Raw genomic sequence first — 22,859 nt, 5'->3', positions numbered from 1 at the left:
GCTTTGCTACTTCTACCTAGTATATGTGCTTTCCTAACAATTTTTTTTTTAGTTACAGGCTACTACAGTACAGCATTATTGTTTTGCCTAAATCTATCTGCACTTTATTCAGCACCGAGTTTATCAAAATTGCTTTACCTAAAAATTGGCATGGCAGCAATTTTGAGACACATTAACAGTTTCATGTGTGTAAATTCTTACCACTCACTTTATCTGGGAAAATACTGGTCTTCATGAGGTTTCGTATGCTACTAAAGTCTTGGCAGCACATTTTTAACTAAGCTGTTTGTTCCTAATATAATAATTTGCTCCACTAAACTATGTTCACTCATTTTTTAATGCTATCACATATAAACTGTTTGGCTCTGGTATCTGAAAATAAAAGACGCACAAAAAAATCTGTGCCAACTTGCAGGAACCATTGGAATGGTGAGACTTTCCTATCTTAAATGATGCAGTGGCATTCAGTGATTTCTCAGCTTCATAAACTGCTAAAATACAAGAAGCAAATGACAGTGCTTGTGATATGCCCGTCACAGGGAAACTTTCAAGCTTGTCCATGCAGATCAGGTGCTGCTACACATTATGTTTAAGTGCACTTTGATTATACACACTATGCTCACATTCGCTGCTTTAATCATGCTTTAAGAGGTCAATGCAGATCAGCTTCTATGAGGACCCATATTTCCCATGTTACGGCAGTGTCAGTATTCTTCATTTCGTACAGAACTGTGCTCCTGCTGTACTGCTGCAGCAGCATTTATTTTAAATCTTTCTTGTGCCCCACCAAGAAGTGCCAATGACTGGCATGGTGACAGTTAAGCTCTTGGAGAACACATCTTTCTCAGTGTTGGCGAGATGTTATCAGAAGGAGTACATGTGGTGAACATGTCTGACAGTAGCTTACCTGGCAATGTTACACTTGACACGAGCACAATGTGCACTATGTGAACTTCTGGTGCACTGAAAGCCTGCTACAGAGGAACAAAAGTGCCACAGTGGAGGCAAGCACATGGGAGAGCACATATCTATGCAATCTTAGTATCAACATTGAGTGTTTGTCAGCAGCAGCACAACAGCAGAATAATGAATGCACATCCCTTCTCTAGCAAACAATTCATACACCTGCCCTTGTAGCAACCATACCTGTGCAGAACTAGCTTCGCATTCGGATGCTGAAATTTAAACTTCGCCTAGCGGCTGCCTTGGCCGAATGTTAGCGCTTGAGTTGGTTTGTAGTCAATTTTCTAGCTAAAGATGCAGGGGTTTCACTGGGTTAATACAAGCAGTTTCTCACAAGGCCTGCAATGTTGAGAAAATGCATCAGATGCACCTAACAACGAAAATGCCTCGACATGCTCTGCTTTAAACAGAAGACTGCATTTTTATCTGAAGTAGAAAGCAATGTCACAGTGAAAGGAAGCTTTGATGCCTTGGAAAACTATGATCGGCATGTAAAATGGTTAAACACAACACTTCGGCAATGTGGCCAAAGACACCAATTGACACGGTTAATGTGGTGTTCACGAAATACTCCATTTCGACGAGCCAGAGCTGGCCACATTTCGAAAAGATAGCGCCAAATTCAATCACTACGACACATCGTCCTTGTGAGAAACAACAAAGTTGATGAACTCAAGTATTTTGGAGCAAGCAGTAGCATCGGCTGTGACTTTGATATGGCAAATAAATTAGTCATAACGTGTGTTTTCAAGATTCTGTTGTTTTTACCTTTCATTTTTAGGGGTTCACTTTAAAGGGGGGGGGTCATATATGCATAGTTGGCTTATACACAACAGTATACAGTATGCATGTTTAAGCTTAATATAGTAAAGCAATTTTGCTCTGCAGGGCTTTCACAACACACTAATACACACATAAACAAGCTCAAGCTTTACAAGCAAAAAATTCTAATGTGAAAACTCATTTAGGTCTCATCGCTTACTAGCAGGAAAGCAGCAAGCAAAATGTATGAATGTGTCACACACACACACACACACACACACACACACACACACACACACACACACACCGAAAGAATGTAAACTACATGAAAAATCATTTTTAGATGCACAATTCACTCTTGATTTAAGAATGCTAGGGTTTAGCTCATCTGCATGCAGACAATACAGTGTGCATATTTTCATCATATAATACAAGTGAACTCACTCATCAGAAGCTGGTTCTTGAGCTTCTGTTATGCAAACTCCTTGCGTCCTGCAAGAAATAGGCATCTTAATTTAGTATAACAGCTTGCAAATGCATAATACTCTACAGTAAGCTCTTGAAGCAAACTTACAATGAAAGCAGTCAATTTCTCAAATCATATGCTTTGAAACGTTGAAGCTACACAAAACAATTGGCATGTAACTAGCACAAATACTCTTGTACTTTTCAGTTGCAGCTTGTTCAACATTTGCATTCGATTAATATGACTTCATTAAATATCTAAGCTTCGCAATGCTAACCAACATCAGAAATTGAGGCACATTCTAGAATTTACAGTAAAATTAAGTCAGTAGGCAAACAATATGATTTTCATATGAAACACAACTAAATTGTAAAAAGAATGAGAAAGAAAATTTTTAAGAAAAAGATGGCTAAAGAAAACAACACAACTACAATGAATTCATAAACCACATAACGCTGCATATAATCCGGGGCACAAGCATTCAACTATTCGTGATTATGTTGCCAGATTCTGACCATGTCATAAACAATGACCTAATAGGCAATCCCAATGTCCCTAGACAGGTGGTTGCATTTTACATAACTCATAGACATGCTGTGGCCTACTGATTATACTGATCGAAGGGTTTTTGTTATACGTGACTTTGTTGCTCATAATTACACTCGGTTGGAAGCAACACAACTAATGTGCATACTCCTAGCTGCAAAATTAAGAAAAATTGATTTCTTAATAACATGACCTAAAAGTGCAACACTATTCCTCCACTGTTACAGCTGCAACACTGGGTACACTTAAGTTAACAGTTTCAAGTACAGTTGCTTTCAGGAATATACAAGCATGCAAACCCTCCTTGACAATACGAGAGAGGTAGTGACCTTGCATTAAAATGCATAGACTGAAGAACCTCTATCGTATCAAGGCATATAATCACTACCAAATACCAACAAATATCAAAGCGTATAACCACTATGAAAAATCATTCAACAATCCAAATCACCATATTCATTGAAGTAAGAAGCGACTACTATAATATTTGCTAATAGTGCTCACAACCTCATAAAACATTCACTTAGTACATGTTACAGACTGATATACCACCATATGTCACACTATAGCACTGCCTGGTAGTCTGGCACACACTGTAATCAGCCAGCTAGAAAATACCGTAGGGTCAATGCCATGAAAACATTTCTGTTTGAACAAAATCTCTCTAAGTAAAATCAGTCCACATATTTCTTCACTGTATTCATGCACTAGATACCACTTGTGCTTACAGGCTACAAAAGAACCATGCACAGTGTTAAAGATTATAATAGTTAATATTTTAGTAACTTCACAAAGCTATAATGAACTTGAAATTGGTGTGCTACTAGTAAATTTGAATTACATTGTTTTTAATGCAGAGAATTAAGCTGTTGTACACTTTCTTTATTTGCTTCTTCAGGCACATACAAACATGAAATAAAACATTACATGGGCACAATAAAATTGCGCATATTCACATAACAATCACAATAGGTATAACTACACTCAGTTATTTCTGCACCATTGCAAAAATAACTATGAGATCTCCATAAAATACATCTGCCTTCACAATGTGCGCGCATACACATATGCCCAGAACATCAATGCACTGCTAATTACAGCCAGTGGGGCCCACCTTGGACCAGGAGTATAGTCATGGCAGGCCACGTGTAGCAGCAGTGCCCCAGCAGCCATAGCATACACAGTGTCAGTGCTTATGGTCTCTGTCAGGGTACCCATGATAGGTGCCAAAGATGATCCAAATGCCACAAATATGGCTGCTCGGCGAAGGTCTTCCAGCACTAAACAACACAAAATGAGTTCAGTTGAACAGGATGAGTGCAGGTTAGAAAAGGTGCATGTGCACAAGAACACTGCCATTGGGTACTAAACGTCTAAAAATAGAGGGCCCACAGTTTGTGAATGCTGAACATCTAATTAAACAATGTGCCAAGACAGAACTATTACATTTCACTGTGTTGATTTGCATCTAAATGAAACAAATGGAGAACGTCTACAGAGAGTCACAGCTAAGGTGCACCAAATTTAGAAAAAGAAGGCAAAAGAAAGAACAGAGCTTCCATATAGATGTATCTCTTGCACATAGATCCATATATATGGAAGCAATATATGGAAGCAATGCCACCACCTCCCAGACAAGTTTGTCTAGGAAGTGTTGGTCATGCCAAGAAGCTGTCAGCATTTAGTGTTGTTATTCTGCCCAATCAGCTGATTAGTTATGATAATTAGCCAACTTTCTGAATATTCATTTGAGGACTAACACTTCAATTACCATCTAGATAATATTTCAATCACGCTTTAGGTTGCCTGCAAAAACACAATATAAGCTGGCTCTTCAATTCTATTTTTCAATTCTTTGCTTGCTCATTTAAAAGAAAGCTTATAAAAGGGAGAAAAGTCCCAGGTGACAGCCAAAGGCAGTGTAAAGCCTTCATAGTAAATGCACCAGAATCAATTTTGATCATGATTCTCATTAAAATGACTACTAATTAGAATGCAAGAAATACTATTATATTTTATAAACATAACTGCTAACAGTCCACAGTTGGTTGCACCTGCATAGAGTGCTTTGGTTGGTTTATGTAATGGCACACTGTGTGAGAATGATAAGTCCAGGAACAGGAAAAAAAAAAGAAGTAAGCAATGCACTATCCACACCTATAGCACAGAAAGTTAAAACACAGAAATTTCTTTGCTTGAACTGTGGACAAAATTTGACTGAATGGGAGCCTAAAGATAACTGACATAACTAGGGGTGTGCAAATAGTATTTGAAGCTTGCTAATTACAAATCGAATAATGTCCTATTAGATTCAGTCCTCCAACTGAACAGTCACCACATAAAAATTTGAATATATTTTGAATACTTTTTGAATACTCTATGTCATCAATTGTACACAATGAAGCATGAAATTGAAGCAAGAATATGATATTTTTCAGCCCATCCACAGTGGACATAAGTACGAGAGCATGCTGCGTCACTCAGACAGCCAGACTTTTTCGACTAAACAGGATCACCTCCAATAAACTTTTGTTCAGTCACTGCATTCGGCAGTTGGTATTGTTTGGTACTATTTATAAATGCAGCAAAATCAAAATGTGCCTTTCATCACAGCATACTTTATACAATATAGCTGCACTATCTGCCGCAATCACTCTAAGCATAGAAACATTTTTTTCCACTTGGCCATCGCCACAGATGACACGCTCATCTGGTTTGATCACGAAGATATACGCAGACAATAATTGGCTTACAGTGTTACCTTTATAAACTTTATATGATAATGTATGACCTCATATGCTCCAAAGAGTCCCTAAGTTTGCAAACAATCTGCTTAGTTGTTCGTAATCCTCCCTTGGTGCTTTTAATAAAGTGTGCTTTATAATGTGCAAGGTAATGACAAACTTTCCTTTGTTGTGAACATCAGGATGTGAAAATTGCTGGTAAGAAGGCTGTACATTACTTGTAAACTATTAGAAAAATTTTCAGAATTCGATTTGATTCACTTTGGTACTATCTGATTCCAAAAGGACTTCTTCTTGGGCAAGTTGGTGCTTAGATTTCCTAGGTACACTCTGTGGCGCAAAATACATTTCTTGGAAAGGGACAGAAGAAAGGAAGACAGTGAAGCGCCAACTGTCTTCCTTTCTTCTGTCCCTTTTCAAGAAATGTATTTTGTGCCACAATGTATACCTAGCAAACTATCTGATTCATACTCGATTCACTACTGGCGCTATTCGATTTGCATTCGATTTGGTCTCAAAAATGGGTATTTGCACACCACTAGATATAACGCAAATAGCGTTACAACTATAACACTCTTTTATTTACTCCTGTTTGATCAGACTTTTAAATGAAAACTCTTCTGATCTGATAACAAACACCACAAAGGCATGCTTTGAGGTTTTTCAAAAGCCAATCTGTTCAAATACAAAGTGAATATTGCGTGGAAATATGCTTACACCACAGCTTAAGCCTTTCTTACCTTCACCAGTTTTCCTTTCCTGCACAAACGCATAGAGCAAGTATGTTGGCCAGCCAAGCAAGGCCAACCCAACAAAAAGCTCTGATGGATGCAGCAGGCCTCCCTGCAGGTGGCCAAACAGCACAGCAAACAGGACTGTTCTGCATTCAAATAATCCTCCTTGAGACCCACACATTGCAGTGATAAACAGAGTCTTTAAAGAGTACCAGCAATATTTTTGAACATAGTAAATAAGCCTGCCTTGATGATGACTTGAGCCAAATATTAATCCTACACTGTAGCAGGGAGCTTACAGTTACACTGAAAAATCAAATAAATATAATTTTCTGCAAGTTTTCAAAATACTTGCTGCTTCAGTATGATAAAATTAAATATGATGGCTGTAGGGACTGTGCAGCTGCCAGTTGACAACAGGTGGCACAGTGAACAGCGCCACAAATGGTAGGAATGTCATTCGTGGCATAAGAAGCAGAAAAGAAGTGCCCGGCGCATATGATCATTGACTTCCGCCATGATTTCAAACAGTTTACATTCCCCGAGTAGCTTTTTGCGCTTTAAACATTAAAATGCTGCTATCCATGTGACTGACCATGGGCTTACTCGAGGAAGGCATATGAAAGAGGCATTAAATTTAGTTAGGGTTCAGCATTTGCAGTTTAAATAGAAATAAATTATAATTTATGCCAAATTATTTATGCTGAAAATTTTCATTTATGGCGAAAATAGGTCAGCAAAAGTAAATTAACCAGAGAACAAAGACAGCAATTGGAACACAGCTGTGAGTGTGAACATGCACACCAATGCAATTCACCCCTGTTGTCCAAGTAATCATTGCTTTTTGAAGACAAGGGTTTTCTTAGCTGACTTCACACAGGTATGGCATATATGGGATTTCGATTTCTTGTAATCACTTCCAGAAAAAAATGGTCCTTTCATGCCTCTAGAGTGGTGTAGTGAGTCGCGAATGGTATAAAAATATAGGTCTCAATGAGACAAGATGTGAGAATGAGTCATAGAGAAGGTAAAATTAACGGTACGGGCGTAATTAGAGCCAGTGTGGTTGAAAACTAACCACACTGCACTAAATGCGTGTAATGGGTGCAACACCATAGATAAAGGCATGTTGAGGCAAAGCTGCCGCATGGCATACTTTTGGGAAATGGAGCGAGTTCGCTTGGACTAAGAATGGCTGGCACGAGGCAATGGTGTCTGGAAGATGGCTTTGCCAGTGCCCAGAAAAAGTGAGAATTAACGCTACAGTAGGTAAAATTAACAGTATGAGTGTAGTCAGCATTAATATAGTTCAAAATTAGCCACATTGCACCATAGACTGCATTATTTCCAGGATCAGCCCACCTGTCCTCTCGGTCAAAAAAAAGAAAGGGCCAACCAAGTTTTGACTCTAAAGAAGACAAGGTCAACGTAATTGCATGTGAAATATGCTACGATACATATAAGATACCAAATTAGTAAATAATGAGCATAAAAAAGAGACAGAAAGAGTAGAGAGATATAATCAACACTAATCATATAATTATTTAAACCAGCATGTAGGTCGACTTCGTCTTCTTTAGCGTCAACACTTGTTTCAACTTTTCCTTTTGTTTGTCTACAAGCATCCACCGTCATCTGCCCCAAGACCATTGTGGTTTGCTTTAGGTTCTGCGGCAAACACACTGTACATGGGAAATTATAGTCAGAAACACTGTGAATGGGAAGTTATAGTAAAAAATTGAGTAGTTAAAAGGGGAGCTGGGTCACAGACAAAAATAAAAAATTTTACTCATTATAAGGTTGGTCTTACTGAATTTATTGAATCATTCAAACCCATTAAAACACTGTGTAGCGAAATCCAAGGAACAAACTTTCTGCAAATTTTTCAGAAACATTTAGCAAAGAGAACTTGGATAAAATTTGATTTAAATGAGAAAAATAAAAAACGACCGTATATATTAAATAAGCATGCAATATAATATATAAAATGAAAGTTTTCTGTACCATAACTCAAGAGTAAAGATAAGAAATGTTTATATTTCTTATAAACAAACCAAACATCCCTTAATTAAAATTAATTAATATTGTTTAGTATTAATACACTTGCATTCTTAGAGTACTTCACGCACTTTTTGAGGGTTATGTATCTATCTGTCTATCTATGTTTGTATCTATGTTTGCACGTTTGTATCAAACAGTTTTTCTGCCTACCTGGGTCACTGAGTAGTCAATGGCCGAATGTGCAGCGCATCAGACTGCTGTGCTGAGGTAACAGGGTCCGAAACCAACCACCAGAACTTGGGTGACTGAGTTTGCGGCAGCATGTACATACATGCCGCTTTTCAACAAACCTCTTTCACACTGACATGGGTGACTGACGACAGGGAACTGGGTAGGTGCTGCTGTTCAAGGATACTCTTTGATGCCAACTTGGATTACAGGGTATGTGCCCCATGGTCTGTGCTGGTCTCCAATGAACCTCTTTGATGGTAACTTGGGTCACTAGCGTTATAATTGACCCAAGTTTTCCAAGAAGCCATCGATTACCACATCCAGTGACGGGGGGATGCCCCACCAGCAACACGCAGCTGTCACAGTTGATGTTCATGCCTCATCATTCACTTCGCTTCAAGACAGCAACGTCGCCCTCCTGACCATCACGAAGTGGCCAATTATCTATGAAAAGGTCCTCATCAAGAATTCCCGGAGGCAAGCATCCATGGCAGGTGGTTGCCTCCTACTGTGACACGTTGGAGATAGGTGCACCATGTACACAAGTAGCTCGTTGAAGACATGAGCACCCAGAGCAGCTCATTGAGGACATGAACACCCCAAGCAGCACAATGACGACCAGCGATGGGCGATAAAGGTGGTGAACGATTCAGCGTTTGTGAATGGCCAGTGGATTCCCTCAACGAAGGAAAGAGAGGTTATTTAAGGCTGTCCTGGCACCCATGTGAGATTAGAACCGCTCGAGACTCAGATAAGAGTCACAACCATGTACCAATGAAGTAAACACATTCTTTTCTATTTTTTTATCATAACGAGGCCCGGCTTCGTCATCGTTTCCTGATACTTACGGTGAAGACACACCTAACCTGGTCAAGATCGTGTCACTAGGTATATCCCAGTAAGTGCGCACTGCTCTTCAATGAACATCCTTGACACCAACTTGGGTAACTAAGTATGTGCCACTGGGAATGTGCCGAACTACAATGGCAAAAAAGATACCTTACATTTCTCTGATGTTGAGCAGAATCGAACCCATGTCACAAGGGTTCCTCAAGGACGGCAACCCAACACATTAGCAGGCTGCGCCAGAAATGCACTGGGTACATGCCACATTTCAAAGAAAGTCTTTCACGCCAACGCTTTAGCGAGATGCACCATAAATGCACTGGCTATGTGCCATTCTTCAATGAACCTCTTGCCAACTTGGGTCACTGAGTATGTGCCACTGAGTGTGCGGCAAGTGAGGGAACAATTTTCAATGTTTGTAGGCACCTGCCTGCCAGGCTCCTCATCTCAGAGGCCACAGGCAGACTTCTCAGCAGTGCCACTAGATGGCGCAGCATGTCCAGAAAGAAGCGTGAGAAAGAAGCCTGGTTGCCACATGATGTGTTTCTCAGCATTTGCATGCACCAACGCACCTTGCATTTCGGAGGCCACACACAGGCTTCACAGCAGCAGTGCTAGATGGCATGAAGTGTTCTTAGGGAAGCGCGAAATAGGAGTCCGGCTGCAGTGCACACCTTATACATAACTCATTTCAATGGTGGCAGTACGTTGTGTTGCTATTGGCGGCGAGGAGTCACGGTGTCGCCATCTATCGGAAGCGCCTCGCTGGCGTAGTATGAGGGATCACGTGGCGCGCTCCTCCTAGGTTTTGCTGTCAGCGCTCACTGAAAACACTACGCGCGAGCTCTCCTGGACATTTCTGTAAGTACTTTCGAAACTAGAAGTTTTTTACTGCCTAAATAATAATCTTGGGCAAACTGAAGACACAGAATCGTTTACAGACGCTATTTCTTTACCGAATACGTACAGTGAACGCCACTGCGCACAGCCACCGCGATGGAGTCTGCCGAACCGGCTTCTTGTGTGAAAGGTAGGTAAACGCTGAGAGCAAACTATGTGAAATATGTTCTTGTAACGGGCTGTCTGTATAACTAAATGGAGCGTAATAGAATGAAGCCTCAACGCAGCGATCGCACAGATTCGCAGCGACCAACTACGCGTCTGCATGCTTGTCCACGCACTGTTTCGCTTTCACCGCATGTGCATTTTCGCACCGTGCCATGAGCTTTAGGCCGCACAAAATGAGCATTTGACAGTATACAAGCAACCATTGTTGCGTGGGCGCTATCAGAGCTGTTCAAAAATAATTTCATTGTAGAGACTTCGACGCCTATACGGGGAGGACTGTGAAGTGCTGTCGCGACGATTCAATCTTTTTTTTTTCTTCTAAATTCCTGGACGTTTCAATATTATTTCTCGAGTTGCGTCACACTGTATGTTTATCGGTGTTCTCAGCGTGCGATTTCCCGCTGCTTCTTTTTTGAATCCAGTGCATTAATCCATAACACAAACATGACCATATGCCATGCTTCTTTTTTTAATGTGCTTATTACCACTCCCTTTCCACTCCCGTGAACTTGCCAGTATCTATAGCATCGACAAGTTCATAGAACAAACCGTCATGACATTAGTCGGGCAGTGGACTCGGGAGAGCGTCTAAGTGCGCGTTTTCCGAACATCGCAGACCAGGCACTGTAGCAGAAATCATCCTCATATCTGTGCTTCCTGCATACCCGAGTTGTAGCCGATGACTGTTTGCCGGTTTTATGTTTCGCGAGCCAAGCATCACGCAGCTTCTTCTCCTGCGGCTACGTGCGAATAAGGCTGACACCGGGCTCCGTTGCGTACGTCCGGCACTGCGGCACCAAGCAGTAGCCTACTATGTTGCGCGCCTTCAAAGGCCTACTACCTATTGTAGTGCTTTCAAGCGTTGTAACGGAGACACTCGAAGCGGGAAAATCTCACCACTAAATGAGGACCGCAGCGTACGAGGCAATTTAAGCTGTCGTTTTTAGGTCGCTTCGACGCTCCCGAAGCAGCCAATGCGGCCGCCATGTCTACGTGATCCCCAATAGCACGTCACGCCGACGGTGGCGCCAGCTTTCCCAGTGGTGGAGCTCAAGGCCAATATTGATTCAATGCTAACGCATCACCATCGACAGTCATCATGAGATGGGTTCTGCCGCAATATTTTGTTTACAGCACATTTATATTGGGAACTTGAACACTGTCATATCCTAAGGGAACTTTTTGTTACAAATGAAAAACAAATAAAAAAGACAGCATAATTTGGGGCAAGCAAGTATTGACACTGCAACTTCACCAAGCCACCTTCTTATCTCAATTTAATCAGAACCACAGTCACAAACCAGGAAGTGGATCTGTGTACCTACTCTTTTCTGTTTTGTAATGTATCAAACATTTAAAATTTTGCACTTATGTAATCCTAAATCGTATGTTTTAAGCTTGTAATGTGCCAAGCACATAATTTATGCTACGCTGAACTTGATACCTCAAAATTCTGATCTAAGCAGAGAGAACTTAATGCATAGATTATAGTAGCATTTTTGATACGCTGAAGCTTTTAGCAACTGAAGTATTTAGTTGTGGCTAGTTCAGGAAACCAATCACTAATTGATTAATTACTATACTAAATAAGTTTTTCACATAACATTTAATTGTTTTATTTTTGTACAAATGTTCTCTCCATGGCCAGAAATAAAGATGAAGTTGTTCAATCTTCCTTGATGTGGAACTGCATTTAGACATTAAAGTGTTAAGCTATTCCAAGATCAGCAGTTAAAGTACAAGGCTGCAGGCTTAGCTAAACATTTATAAGCTATGATTCAGATGTAATCCGGCTATCAACATAACTGCCTTCGACAACTTTGAATACATCATAACAAAGTTTAATATTGTGCACAGACTGATTATAGCTAATAAAAGGGTGTAACGAGCACTATCAAACTTTTAACTATTGTGACACACTGACGAAGAAGCTGTTTTCAGCTTGGTCGGAAGAAGACGATGCTCTGGGCTTTGTGCGCTGTCTGCCATCTTGTCAGCTGCTACAATCATTGTAAATATCCTGTAAATATATGTCTGACTGTTTTTAACCCCGTAGAATTTTTGGTGGAGGTTGCATAATCATTACCAGGATGGATTTACGCAGCGGGCGCTCCTTGGCTGCATCTACAATGCCAGCACAAGGCGAGGATGCTTCAGGCCCGCCGGCACCCATGCCCACCATCATTCTAGCACAACCCCGCAACCCAGGAAGCTTTTCTGGCACCGACGACATTGATGTTGAAGACTGGCTTCCACTATATGAGCGGGTGAGCTCCAGCAACCACTGGGATCAGACCATCATGCTCGCTAATTTGATATTTTACCTCACTGGCACGGCACGTGTCTGGTTTCAGACCCACGAGGAGGAACTTACCAGCTGGGACATTTGTAAACAGAAGGTCAAGAATTTGTTTGGCAAGCCTGTTGGATGTCAGCGCGCCGCCCAAAAAGACCTCGCTTCGTCTGTCCAGACGTGCACTGAATCCTACCTCACGTACATCCAGGACGTGCTCACTCTGTGCCGCAAAGTGGATCCGAAGATGTCCGAACCAGATAAGGTCGCACATGTCATTAAGGGCATAGCAAATGATGCCTTCCACCTCCTTGTGTTCAAGAATTCTTCAACTGTGCAAGCCATTATTACCGAATGCCGGCGGTTTAAAGAAGCCAAGAGTCGCCACATTGCCCAGCCATTTCTCCCTGCCTTCTCAACACAGCTGCTATGTCCACCTGTGAAGACCTCCGCAGTCCGCCCACGCCCAATCGCACTGATGACATCCTACATATCATCTGACGTGAAATAGAAGCCGCATCTCCTGTCACAACACCCACGATCAACTATACTCGTTTCATACTTAGCAGGCAAAACTGCGAAAGCTATCCAAGTATGTAGTACAGTCATAGTAGTCTCACTCCACGTGTTTCGCAGTGCAGTTGTTTTGATCTTCAACACTTTCTATTCAAGAACTACTTCATAGATTACAACTAAAACTTCTGAACATAAGGTTACGTCACATCATTTAATGTTTGTGCAACTTTGGGCTTCCAGTATGTGATGTACAATTGTTTTAACCAAATGCGCGCTCTAGACAGGCCGTGCATGAAGCTAAGACTCGCTAGACGCATTCAATAGTTAGGTACCAGTGGCATAGCCAGAAATTTCGTTCGGGGGGGGGGGGGGGGGCTCACATTCCAGCTCGGCTTCCTCCTTATCAAATTTGTCGAAGCGTCAAATACATGAATAATAACTGTATTGCCATTGCCAAAGATGCTGCAAACGAATTATTGAATGCTACGCAATGTCAAGACAAGTAAAATATGCATTTTTTCATAAAAGAATATACTCGCATGTCTGAAAAATTGAACCCGAAATAACTGACATCAATGCTTCCATGTTTTCTCTCTATTTAATAAGTAACGAAAACATCACACGAACTTTAGAACTATATCAGTTTGAAACCAGCAAAGCAGTGCATGTCGCTGATATGAAAAACATAAAGGCCATGAAATAAACAAGTTGAAGACAAATATTTTAACGAAATTTTGTCATTCAAGAACCTTGTTTGCGGTTTTGTGCATATGCAACGGCCAGGGAAAAATCTCAATGACGTCGTCTTTTGTTCAAATGTATTGTCACCAATGCTGTCAATGGTCGTGTATTGTAATTGCACCGATGTTATAGACGCAACAGAGAGGACATATCAAAAGCCATTCTGCAAAATATACGGGGGCGAGTCAAATGAAAGTGTGCCAATGCGAATGTATGACAAACAGGGTACCTTATTTAAAAGTAGTCTCCATGAGCATTTAGACATTTGTCCCACTGACTAACGAGTTGCGTGATTCTCGTCTCATAAAACTCCTTGGGTTGCTGCTTCAGAAAATCTCTAACTGACTCCTTCACGTCATCGTCCAACACAAATCTGGTTCCCTTGAACGGTTTTTTCAATTGCCCCAAAAAACAGAAGCCACAAGGCGACAGGTCTGGACAGTATGGCAGATGTTGTAGTGTTTCCCACTTGAACTTTGCCAGTTTTGTATTAACCACATCAGTGATGCGGGGACGGCTTTTGTCGTGGAGCAAGATGATGCCAATCGTCATTTTTCTACATCATTTGTTTCTGATTGCGACACCCAGCCGATCCAGCGTTTCACAATATCAGAAACGATTGATAGTCTCTTCAGGTTTAGTAAATTCAATCAATGATGGCCCCTGAAGATCGAAAAAAAAAAAGTCAACAACACCTTTCTCGCAGAAATGACGGCCTTTGCTTTCTTTGGGGCTGGTGAATTCAAATATTTCCACTGTAAGCTTTGCCATCGTGTTTCAGGCTCGTATTAGTGGCACCATGATTCATACCCGGTCACAATTGCAGACAAAAAGTCGTCACCCTCATTGTGCTACCGAATTAGATGAGTCAAGGCAGCGCCGAACCTCTCCGTTTTCTGGCGGTGGTTCAAAACCTTGGGCATCCATTGCGCACACCAGAGCCGATAACTGAGATGTTAATGAATTATGGTGTGACCCGAACCGTGACTGAAGTTCACACGCCCTACCAATTCATCGATGCTTATCCTCCATTCTTCTCTAATCAGCTCATCAGCCTTTGCAATTGTGTTGGGGGTGATTGCATGGTGGCTTTGGCCTGGCCTTGGATTGTCTTTGCAACTTTCACGTCCTTCTTTGAACCGTTTGCTGCCACACTTCACAGTGTCCAATAAAATGCAATGTTCAACATACACGGCAGCCATACGGCAACTAATTTCTTTTTTGGAAACACCTTTAGCTGTCAAAGACCTCACGACACCACGCTGTTCAACTTTTAGAGCGTCTATTATATCACACAACCACGTTGAACCCAGTGTATGAGAGCAATAAAGAACCCTTATACTCACACCTGCGCCTCACTTTTGCAAATGGGAGATGCCTGTGTACTATGTGCATGCCTCGCAGATAACGAAAAGAACCATTATTGCTCCGGGTAGGTTGGCTCACTTTAATTTGACTTGCCCTTGTACATTAGAAATGCGAAGATACAATGGAATATACAAATGCGAAGATACAGCTTGATAAAGGGCAAAAAAGTGTCACTGAAAACAAAGCTCACTGCACGTATACACAAAACCTCGCAACAAGATATTTAAGTATACGTATGTCTCCAATAAATCTGCGTATCTAAGAAAAAGTCACTGTATATAAAGCGCCAAACAAGGCAAATAAACATGTTGCACAACCACAGATTCAGAGATCACAGCCCCCCTTCCCTCCACTCCCCCTGATCTATCGCGCGTGACAGGAGGTGGCTCGCTTCTTCCCCGCTTTTCTCTCTTGAGCACACACTACTGAGCCACCATCGTCGGCTCACCCATGCCACCCCCACCCGCCTGCGCTTTCACTTGCACATACAACGCACGGCGCGTGGTCACAATGTTATCGCCCTTGGATTTTATACGGAACACGAGGGCGACGGCGATGGCAGTAATGCACCTGGAGTGCCCACATAATTGATGCCGCAATGATATTATCAGAGTATCTGGCAAATGAAGCGTCCCATGTCCCATTACTTTCCGCAAAAGAAGAAGTAAAAAAATCAAACTTTCACCATGCGACAATTTGCTGTGAAAAAGAAAGAAAGATCTTTCTTTTGTGGGGCGGGGTGACGGAAATGAAAAAACGCAAAGGAAAGCATGTTGGCCACAATCGAATGTCTACTTTGGGCACCTAATGTGGCTACCGAAAGAATATCGAAGAAAACGTGAGACGCTTGGTCCACAAAGAACCATACGCATACTGCTCGGTATCCTACACCGGCGAGACGAAATTTTCCAGAGAGGTTGCGCCTAACCGAACGTGTTGCAATCCGTTGAGTCCCCGCAGCAGGGTTGCCAGGACTTTGGAAGAAAAGAAGCCAAAAGATTCCGAAAAGTAGCAAAAACAGTCGCCGACTGCGGCAAAAGCTTTAATTGCTAGCCAACAATCTAGCCACAGTGCGATATATGAACATTTGCCCATTTTTAACGTGAAAATAAAGAACAGGCGGAAAAGGCCCGTAGTTTCCTGCTGCGCTGATGACAAACAAAAATAACAGAACAAAACAGCAGTTATCACATAATACTGTATCGTAACTTAACATAGTGTCTGACCAACTGATATTCAATCATTTCTGCCGCACATTTGCGTGCGTTCTCATAGCCAAAATGGTATCTCCAGTTTCAGTAGAATAAACTTGCTGAACACGGTCCTTGCACAGATGGTTATATTAACTTTATGCCACTATGACTTCATTTTAAACATTCCCGTGCGAACTGTATGACGTCACACACTTTCTCCACTCCCTGGTACACAGTCGCATAGTCAAGTAGACATTGGCACCTGTAATGTCATGGCTTGCATGACGTGTTTCTGGTTGTTACAGTCATTTCTGACGCGAAGAACCATGGTCTTCAAGATTTTCTATAGAGGTAATCGTCGCTGGGGTGATATTAGGACACCACCTTATTGCTTCAGTCTATCAGAGGAGGCAAAAGCATTTTCTATATGATTGGTTAATTACTTTTACTCGGAAGGAGCTGCTTGTGCCTCTTCAATTATCCGTCAATGACAGTCCCGAACTGCACGAGACGTTGATTTCAGCCAATGAGCGTTGCATATGATGCATCTCAGGCCGCCCGGGGGAGCCCAGGGGGACAAGTCGAAGAGGCCCACCGAACATGTGGTGGCTATGATATATTTTCAGCTCCTGAATTTGCTTCCGGAGCTTGCAAGACACAAAAGCACGGCCTTGAAGATCTGACGTTTGGGGTTGTTGCTTCGAGGGGACGGTCGGGAGGAGTATGAGTTGGCCACTATCTGTTACAATCACCACCTTCAAAAGGAGTCGTAAAGTAGCAAAGTCCCTAAACACGATTTTCAGTCACTAGGAGCTTCTAAAAGTAGCCAATTTGGTGAAAAATAGCCAAATCTGTCAATCCTGCCCGCAGTGATAAAAGAAAGTGACCATGCATTGTTTATTTATCTTGTCTGCTAGCCAGAAAGCGTCCAAAACATTGCCAGGCAAAAATCCACTCGGCCAGAGAAAAACGAAGACGCATCGAAGTGCGCTGCGCAATGGTCGGGCCAACACGAGAAAAACGCATGCGCTCTGGAGGGCTCCAGCAGCCCACGGGTAACGAGAAAAAAAAATTGAAGAGGCTCAAGGGTCCTCGCGAATAAAAGTCAAAGTAGAAAAACAAATAAAAATGTAGTTACCTTTGCTGGCTTTAGTGTCTTGACATGGTTGCTTTGGCACAGGTTAAAAAAAAATTTGATATTATTTTCTGTGACATGATGGCAAAAACGAACTACCACAATGCTTTGTCTGATCGGACCTACGTGCTTTGTCAACTTGTCCGATAGTGTGTTGATTTGGCTTGTCTGGTCATGTGGTCCGATGTACTACTTTAGAAAAGTCAATGCACCTTTGGCGTCAAACATTTATAACAACATTAAACCCACAATGTTCCGGAATTGAAAGTCTAAAGCACAACTTTGGAAATGTCAATGCACCTTGAGCATAAAAATTTTATGTGAACTTTATACCCATAAAGCATCAAAATTAAAATCCATGCGCTCTGTAGATTCCGCGGCCTCCACGAGATGCCGCGACAAGCCCGCTTGCCATCAAAACGCCCTTAGAATCTTTGTGCTCGGATGGGGCTCCTTGCGTTATGCGACTTCTGGTACATGAGCGTTGCTGTGAAATCCAGCCCGATTTCACAATATTCGTGCTGAAATGTCTTTTCGAGCGTGAAAAGGATTTTCAAGATTTCCAGCACCGGGGGTTGTTTTGGTCGGCGGTGCATGACAGCAGGAAAAAATTTCGGGGGGGGGGGACTAAAGTTCCATAAGCCCCCCCCCCACCCTCCTGGATACGCCCCTGTTAGGTACTACAATGCTGCCGCTACAAGCAGCACTTTGCACGACACGTGTGTCAAGGCACAGGATACTTTCGTCGCTGCACTGCCTATACGTTCTAGTTCACTGTAGCCATGTCAAAGCAAATATGCCATAACAACAACATCTTGTGTCCTGGCATACATATAAGTGCAACAGGTTACTTACTACACAGGCATATCATCATCATGACAAAAAAAATTTGGCAGACACACTTAAGACTGTTTACGAGTGGAAATGCAAAAGCATTATAGTCGCTTTGGTGAAATGTTTTTTCTGTGCGTTCCTTGTCCACGCAAGCTCTCGCATGTGTTTTACCTGCGCCCTGAAAGGCCAAATAAAAATGTGCCAAGCGTCTCAACACACTCGCTTGCCTGCGAGGAGTTCATAACTCGAAGGACCGCATAGCGGCATTTAACTGGACATTATTGCTTTTTATTTTATGCACTTATTTTATATACTCATGACGTAGCACCACCTCCTACCCATTGGCTGCGCCATCACATGCCCGATGATGCACACACTAGGCACACGTTTCGTTAACTAGAACCACGGAGCTGCCATGGCATTGGGGGAGCGTGCTCGTCTCGCACCCCGGACGCCCGGGTTCGCTTCCCACCAAGATGAAAATTTACCTAATATTCTTTTCAAAGGCATTAACTTATTTTGTTTACAGGAACGTCCCTGAGAAATTTGACAATTCAAGTATTTTTCTATGTGGTTTTACTCTTTGCTGTCAGACACTTTTGGTACCATCATTCGGTGACGCTGCCTACTACAACACCGTATTTTCGCGTAATGGGGCATATAATGCTTTTACACTAAGACTATACCAACAATTACGATACTCCCTTATGCAAAATTTGAGTGTAGCTGTATATGTGTTTTCATTTCACAATATATTGGCTGATGCAGACAATTTGTCTCGTGCGGCACGTTGCAAATGGAGCGAAATGTGGCACGACTGCTTCACTAATCGGGAGATAGCGAGAGGCAGTGCGTGGGTGATGCGTGGGCATGATTCACAGCAGCCGCCAGAGACAGCTCTCCGCTCATACAGTGCTTTACTTCCATACAAACGATGCATGCTACTCTGGTGCCATCGTCCTCGCAAAGCCGTCTTGCGCGGTACTACACTTTTCTTCTCACGCTTTCACCATACCTGCCTCCTCCGCTTACAGTCTCATGGTTCCGCTGCACCCCGTTCTCTGCTTTCCTCCTCGCCCTCTCTTCGCTTTCATCCTGCTCTGTGTTTGTTTGCTAAGTTATGAGGGACAACGCCGACACTCGCCCCAGGAACAGGCACCTAAGAGCTGCACTCTAAAAGGCATGAAAACAATAACACAAGCACTGCTTGCTTTTCATTTCATAAAATTGTCTGCGGTGTTTTGTGACACAATATAGTATTTTCAGTAGTATGCAGTTTTTTTATTAACAATCTTCACACACAATGAAGGTGCCTAGTTTACAGGAGTACTGCCCTTCAGCAGAACTACTGAAAAGTACCATATTTATTCAAATCTAGGCCGATAGTTTTTTTCAAATAATCATATTCCAAACTCTAGGTTCGGCTTAGATTTGAGGATTTCAAAAAACGCACCAGTTTTTCATTGAAACTGCTAAATATGGTGCATAGCTATCGCCATCTAGGAAAGTCAGTATCGCAGCCGCTACTAGCCGTGCCAGTAGCCAACCGTACACAAGCGAGCTCGCCATTTTGACCTGTGTCGTGTTGGCCGTATCAGTGTACGGCATGGTGTTGTCGCGATGGCACCAAGCAGGAGATGCCACTACAGCGCCGCTTTGAAGCGAAAAGTTGTGATAGCCGCAGAGGCATCGTCGAACCTTCAAGCCGGGCGGGACTTCGGCGTCGACGAGAAAAACGTTTGTCGTTGGAGGGGACGACAGCAGCTTTTTGAGTGCGCCGCAACGAGGATGGTATTTAGCAGGCCAAAGAAAGGCCGTCACCATGAGATGGAGACAGTTTTGGCCGACTTTGTTCGGATGCAGAGAGCAGCTGCCCTTCCAGTGACAACAGAAGTGCTCCAAGTGAAAGCTAGGGAACTTTCGAGGGAGCGAGTCCTAATGCCAAAGGATTTCAAAGCCTACCAGGGCTGGCTTCAGAAATTCCCGAAGCGCTTCGGCTTCAGCCTCTGATGTCGCACTTCAATCACCCAGAAGCTGCCAAGTGATTTCGAAGAAAAGCTGATAGCTTTTCAGCGCTACATGCTGTGAAAGAGAGAAGTGGCAGGCCACAACCTTGGGCAAATCGGCAACGCCGACCAGCCGGCTGTGTATTTTGATATGCCAGTGGCGTACACCGCGAATGAAAAGGGTGCCAAGGAGGTGAAGGTGCGCTCTGTGAGCTACGAGAAGCAGCGCGCAACTGTGATGTTGTGCTGCACAGCTGATGGACATAAACTCCCTCCTTATATGATATTTAAAAGAAAGACACTGCCTGCTCGAGAAACTTTCCCAAGAAATGTCATTGTGCTGGCAAATGAGAACGGGTGGATGACGGGTGCGATGGTGGAAGAGTGGGTTAAGATTGTGTGGCGACGGCATCCAGGAGCCCTTTTGACAAAGAACTCGCTCCTTGTCGTCAACTCCTACCGTGGGCACTTGACCAACAACGTGAAGGCTGCACTCGCCCAAGCGAACACGGACCTCACTGTCATACCGGGTGGCATGACGGGCCAGTTGCAGCCACTTGATGTCTGCATCAACAAACCTTTCAAGGATCGTCTGCGGAAATATTACACGGTCTGGTTGACTGATGAAGACCAGATGCTAACGGCAACAGGCCGCATCAAACGTGCATCGCTATCGCAGCTGGCGGGCTGGGTAGCTGCAGCATGGGACGACATCCCAGGTATTTTGATCATGCGCGCCTTTAAAAAGTGCAGCATATCTAATGCGCTTAACGGTACCGAAGATAGTGCGCTGTTTGAAGGTGACAGTGACAAGGAACACAGCGACGAGTCTAGCAGCAATGACGACGTTGAATGAGCTCTGCACATTCAAATTCAATAAATGCTGTTTGCATTTTGTGAACGCTGTCCTCGCTTTGTTTGTTCGGCCTACATCCGAGGTAATATATATATATATATATATATATATATATATATATATATATATATATATATATTGTTCTTTTTTTCTTTCGACTTTAGGGGGTCGGCTTATGGCGTTTTTCACTGGTCGATTCGGAGCAGAATTTCTTGCTCTGCGGCAACGAATCCGAATTTCAGTGGTCTATCTGGAGCGGGTTCGCGCATTCCACTGGTCGTTTTGGATCAACTCGCTCCGCGCCGGATTACTCTCACTTGCTCCGCCGCCGAGGCGCGGATTCGGGCGGAAATAGCTCGCGTCGCTTCCGTCTTCAAGCGAAATCGGTACCTGGTTGGTATGCATAACATTGTGTTGCTTCGCAAAATGGCTGCGTTCGGTGCTGCTGCAGCGCTCGCGTTTAGCGATGAGAGCTCGGACGACAGCGATTACGAAGCGACGCAGGTGCTGTACGAAGCCTTCTATGCACGTTGTTCATGCACAATCCTTGCGGGCGCGACATGGAAATGACGGACTATGCGACTGCCACGGTCAAATTACACAAGGTGGACGGCGAGTTTGGTTGCCGGGAAACAACAGAACAGAAGTCGGGCATGGTTTTCGGAACCGGTTCGTGCAACGCGTGCGACGTGTACGCAGACTTCCTGTGTGATCCACCGTGGAGCGTTTTTGCGCTCTGCTGGCTGATTTGGATTTGTGAAACCCGAGCGCTCGCTCGCGGATTTCGGCGGCCGCTCCAGATCGACCAGTGAAAAACGCCATTAGAATCACGGTCGGCCTAGATTCGAGTAAATACGGTAAACAGGTAATGTAGCACAACCTTCTACAATGAGGATTCGATCGTGTGCTACTCAGTATTTAAGATATAGCTACAACTATAATGTAAAATTGAGGGTCTGATGGAACCGTCTCGTCACGGAAGATTATTGTCAAGAAAACACACAGTGCCGACCAAGGTTCACAATATTCAAATAAAAGACATTTCGGCTCACGCACAGGAGCCTTGTTCAGAATGACAGCAAACGGTGAACTACACTAATTTACCTTTTTTGTTACACTTATTGAAATCTATCAAGTTGATCAACAGTTTTTACGTATCATTAAACATTTTTGTTAGAATTCTTCTCCTAGCAGCATCATGCACCATCTGAAATTACAACTTGACTTTAACTAGTCAGATTTGACAATTCTTGACAGATTAGGGATTCTTAAAAAATAAAGCTTCGACTGGAGGAATCGTCAAAACTAGCCTCCAGTGATCCAAGCACTTCTATAAAAAGACGAAAATTGCGCTTTGGCCGACTCGGCAACATAATCTTTAAATGACTGTATTAGTGAACTGACAGAACAAATTTTTCGATCCGACTTCTAGGCTATTTTAATGATGTTTCAAACGGCAGATGCTCATGAGTTTGATAATTATGTTTGACTAATATCAAGTGCAACCTAATCTTTCCCCCCATGGGTTGCTTTTATCCATCTGCACTTGGGCAGCA

The 22,859-nt window shown here is 42.9% G+C and overlaps 1 protein-coding gene across 2 annotated transcripts in view; it reads right to left on the bottom strand.

Annotated features, from left to right (window-relative positions):
* The window catches only part of PIG-C (phosphatidylinositol glycan anchor biosynthesis class C), a 41,835-nt gene that overhangs the window by 10,067 nt on the left and 8,909 nt on the right, over positions 1–22,859 (bottom strand). Inside the window, exons 4-7 of one of the 2 annotated variants that reach the window (XM_070530170.1) lie at positions 17,611–17,641; positions 6,222–6,324; positions 3,852–4,017; positions 2,170–2,217 (exon numbers count right to left, since the gene is read on the bottom strand). In XM_070530170.1, coding sequence (XP_070386271.1) covers positions 2,170–2,217; positions 3,852–4,017; positions 6,222–6,324; positions 17,611–17,641 — 348 coding nt within the window. Of the gene's footprint in view, positions 1–2,169; positions 2,218–3,851; positions 4,018–6,221; positions 6,362–17,610; positions 17,642–22,859 lie in introns of both variants that reach the window. The other variant, XM_070530161.1, reaches the window with a different exon arrangement.

This window comes from Dermacentor albipictus, chromosome 1 (genome assembly GCF_038994185.2).
Source record: "Dermacentor albipictus isolate Rhodes 1998 colony chromosome 1, USDA_Dalb.pri_finalv2, whole genome shotgun sequence".
Taxonomy (NCBI): Eukaryota; Metazoa; Arthropoda; class Arachnida; order Ixodida; family Ixodidae; genus Dermacentor; species Dermacentor albipictus.
The sequence above is the reverse complement of the archived record's forward strand: the minus strand, read 5'-3'. Positions and strand labels throughout refer to the sequence as shown.